At 60.6% G+C, this 3,727-nt stretch overlaps 1 protein-coding gene across 5 annotated transcripts; it reads left to right on the forward strand.

Annotated features, from left to right (window-relative positions):
• Nucleotides 1–368: 368 nt before the first annotated feature.
• Nucleotides 369–3,523, forward strand: LOC122193387 (SUN domain-containing protein 3-like). 5 transcript variants are annotated; one of them, XR_006182880.1, is made up of 6 exons: nucleotides 369–910; nucleotides 1,060–1,195; nucleotides 1,476–1,560; nucleotides 2,099–2,703; nucleotides 3,057–3,143; nucleotides 3,357–3,523. XR_006182880.1 is itself a non-coding variant. In XM_042894163.1 (6 exons), the coding sequence occupies exons 3-6, from the start codon at nucleotides 2,323–2,325 to the stop codon at nucleotides 3,462–3,464; spliced, it is 504 nt and encodes a 167-aa protein (XP_042750097.1). In that variant the 5' UTR covers nucleotides 369–1,195; nucleotides 1,476–1,560; nucleotides 2,099–2,322; the 3' UTR covers nucleotides 3,465–3,523. The 5 variants fall into 5 exon arrangements, 2 of the variants coding, with proteins under 2 accessions (XP_042750097.1, XP_042750096.1); XR_006182881.1 differs by having other exon boundaries at nucleotides 369–833; XR_006182882.1 differs by having other exon boundaries at nucleotides 369–672.
• Nucleotides 3,524–3,727: the final 204 nt, after the last annotated feature.

Genomic DNA, 3,727 nt, shown 5'->3' on the forward strand with positions numbered 1-3,727 from the left:
AGGGGGGAGGGGGTCAGATAGGGGACCCTGGGGGTCAGAACGGGGAATGAGGGCAAACACTGATGGAGGAATTGAAGGAAGGGGGGAAGAGGACTCCATTGGTGAGAATGGGGGAATTGGAGGTGGGGGAGCGTAACCCCAGGGGTCAGACTGAGGGACTTGGGGGGTTGTGGGCCACCCGTGGGGGGGGGAGGGCAGTGAAATACCCTGGGATGGGGAGGTGGGGGGAGGAAAGGGGGGGACACAGGGCTTGAAGCCTGAGTAGGCTTGAGGGGCAGCAAGGTTGAAGAAGAGTGTGGGGGGAATGGAGAGACCTGGAATCTGCTGGGGAGGTGGGGGAGCGATCGGGGGTAGGGCAGAACCGTGGGGATGGGACGCAACAGGCAGCGTCAGGATGCTCCCCTCTGTCCTCCTTCCAAGCTTATCCCTACGCGAGGACGAGGGGGAGAAGCAGGGACTGACGTGGGTGCTCTGTTCAGCTCAGCGCTTCAGCTTAAGAACCAACATGCAAGTTTAGCAAAAGGAACCCGTGAGCGACAGCTCCAGAACTGTCACTGCAGCTTCAAGGGGAGAGCAGCCTCGCTCCTCCTCAACAACTCTGCGTGGGGACACAAAGGAATGCTTCCACCTCTGCAGAAAGGGAGGAAGGAAGACCTGGGGAACCAGTGGCCGGTGAGCCTCAGCTCTGCACCTGGGAAGATGGCGGAGCAGATCCTCCTTGAAGCTGCGTCACGGCACGTGAGGGACCGAGCGGTGACCCAAGAGCCAGCGCAGCTGCGCTGAGGGCAGAGCGGAGCAACCTGGTGGCTTCTGATGATGGAGGATGGGGGAAGGTGGATGTCATCGACCTGCACTTCTGCAGAGCCTTTGGCATGGTTCCTCACCACGTCCTGCTCTCTTACCTGGAGAGGCATGGATTTGAAGGATGAGTGGGGGAAGGGAAGAGGCTGGGGGAGAAGGAAGGGCACAACCCCCCAGGACGCTTCACCTCACGGCTCTGGAGCTGTGAGCTGCGGGGTGAGCAGTGCTGAGCAAGACTCGCTTTGCCTTTGCCTCCAGGAACTCACCGCTTTGGCTGGAGAAGAGGCAGGAGCTGAATGTGAAAAGCACTCAGCTGTCGGCCACCAAGGACCTGATTCTGCAGTCCATGTTTGATGTCCTCCGGGAGAACGGGATCCATGGAGTGAAGAGAAAGGTAACAGCACTGCTGCCTCCTGCTTCCTCTCAGCCCTTTCCAGAGGCAGCGCTGTGCTCCGGCTGCCCAGGCTGTTCTGGAGATGGCAGCAAGGGGAGCAGGCAGAGCCCGAGGTCCATCTTTGTGTCTCTGAGTCCCGTGGCTCATCGGGGCGACTTTCTGGAAGATCTTGCCGGATTTCTGGAAGGACACAGCGCCCTCCCTTAGGACTCCCTGCTCACACCCATCTCCTCCTGCGTTTGTGCTCACTGCTGTCTCTCCGTTCCCTCTTTGTTGCCAGGAAATTCTGCAGCTGACACAGCGCGCCATTGAGAAGAGCGTGGAGAACGGCACCTGGATGCCCAACTGGGCTCTGGAAACCATGGGTACGTGGGCAGACAGCTTCACTGCCCCCAGCTTCCGTCTGGCGCTCCCCATAGCCTGCCGAGCTCTGCTTTCTGTCAGTTATCTCATGGAGCTTTAGAACGGCTGAGCTCTGCAGGGACCTTACAGAGCACCGCAGTCCAGCTCCCTGCCGTTGGCAGGGCTGCCAGCCTTTCCATCGGGTGCTCAGGGCCCCGTCCAACCTGGCCTCCAGGAATGGGGCATCCATGGCTTCTCCGGGTGGCACACTGCAGGGCCTCGCTGCCCAATGGGGATCAAGATCAAGAATTTCCTCTTGACATCCCATCTAAATCTTCCCTCTCTGAGGATTTAAAAAGCCTCCAGCTGTGCTCGTGGGGCTGAGCGGCTCCTTTCCCCATGTGCTCCATCAGTGCCTCAGGCTGGGACTCCACAGTTCCCACACACAGAGGGAGGGATTTTGCACCCCAGAGCCCCGCCAGGAGCTTCAGGGAGCGAGCATTCGCTCCTCCAGCTCCCCACTGGGCCGCCCTCGTGCACACCTCTCCATCTTTATTGCAGGTGCCACTGTGGATTTGGAGAGGACATCCAAGAGTTATGATGGCTGGAAGAACCACTGGCTTTCTCCCTCCCGAAACGCTGCTGCAGTCACGGCAGGGGAAACGGTGCCTGTGGGTTCCCTGCCTCGCCTTCTGGCTGCAGCAATTCCCTTGGCCCAGCTGCGCTGCTCAGCCCACACTTCCCCACATCACTGACACCAGCTCGGGAGGGCGATGGGCTGACAGATGCCGGAGGGCTGCGCTGCCGGCTCTGGGCAAGCACAGAAGGCGACTGACTGCAGAGCCGTCGTCCAGACCTTTGCATGTCCCCTCCTGTCCCTTGACTGCTGTTCCATTACGAGGAGAGCGGCAGCCACAGAGAAGGCGAGCTCTGTGCTCCTTGCCAACAGCCAGCCCTGGGGCTGTGCCTCGCCGCTCACAGACCGCTCCTCGTTTCAGCCCCATATTTCTCCTGGAAACTGCTGGGCTTTCCGAGGATCCCGGGGCCACGCGCTTATCTGGCTGCCGAAGAAAATCCAGCCCACAGCTCTCACCGTGTGGCACGTCTCCAAGGCGGTCTCTCCCTCCGGGGAAGTCAGTAGCGCTCCCAAAGAGTTTGCTGTCTTGGTAAGTCTCTGCCCGCTGCTTTTCCTGGAGGGCCCCGAGGAAAAGCTTTGCTACAGAGCCCCGTGAGACCCCTTGGTGGTAGGAGCTCCCAGAGAGCTGCGGCGGCTGCTGCAGAGCACGGCATCCTGCCTAAGGGCACCGGGGCCCTCGGGGTGGTTTCACGCCTCCAGAGGCCTCTGCTGCTCTTCGTGTCCCAATTGAATTGCTCCGCATGCCCCGACTCAGGCTCACCCTCCTTTGTGCTCCAACCCTGCAGAGCTGATGTGGGGTGAAGGGCTCTGGGCTTTGGCTTCGGCGCGTTCTTTCCTGCACGGCCTGCCTAAGCATGACCCAAATCCTCTCTTGCCTTTCAGGGAGTGGATGAGGCCGACGGTGAAACTCTCCTGGGGCTTTTTGTTTATGACTTGGACGGAGAGATCGCCCAGACCTTCCACGTGCAGGTATGGCTGGCGCGTGTGGCAGGCTGCCGGGGAGGAGGAGGGAAGGGTCTGCCTGCTCAGCCTGCTCTGATCTGCTGTGCTCTGCGGCCGACTCCTGCGGGGCAGACAGACGAGGCAGCCATCCCAGCTTTGGAAGCACTTTTTCTCCCTGCTGGAGCAGAGAGCGGCAGCAGCAGCAGTGCGTAACGAAGCCTCTCGTCTTTGTGTCAGCAGGAGGAGCCCCGCAAAGCCTTCAGCCGTGTCAAGCTGGAGGTGTGGAGCAACTGGGGAAACACGGAGCACACCTGCGTGTACAGGGTGGAAATCCACGGCGATCCGTAACAGGCAGCGGAGATCATTAGATGGCAGTAATTAAAGTAAAACGTTGATGATTTTCTGCCTGCGCTGGGGGTGATGACTGGAGCAGCGCCTTGGGGCTGGGGGGAGGGAGGAGCTGCAGGGTTGAGCTGGGCTGTGACGTCATCACCCTGCACCGCGAGGAGGCGGCGGCCATGCTGTCACTCTCCCCCCGGTCCCATCCCAGCTGACCATTAGAGCCTCCCCACTCCAGTTCCTGCAGTCCTTTTTGACCCCCCCCTCCTCAG

The sequence above is a fragment of the Lagopus leucura genome, unplaced genomic scaffold (genome assembly GCF_019238085.1).
Source record: "Lagopus leucura isolate 7727_CA_CO unplaced genomic scaffold, USGS_WTPT01 28275-0_obj-0_obj, whole genome shotgun sequence".
NCBI classification, from domain to species: domain Eukaryota; kingdom Metazoa; phylum Chordata; class Aves; order Galliformes; family Phasianidae; genus Lagopus; species Lagopus leucura.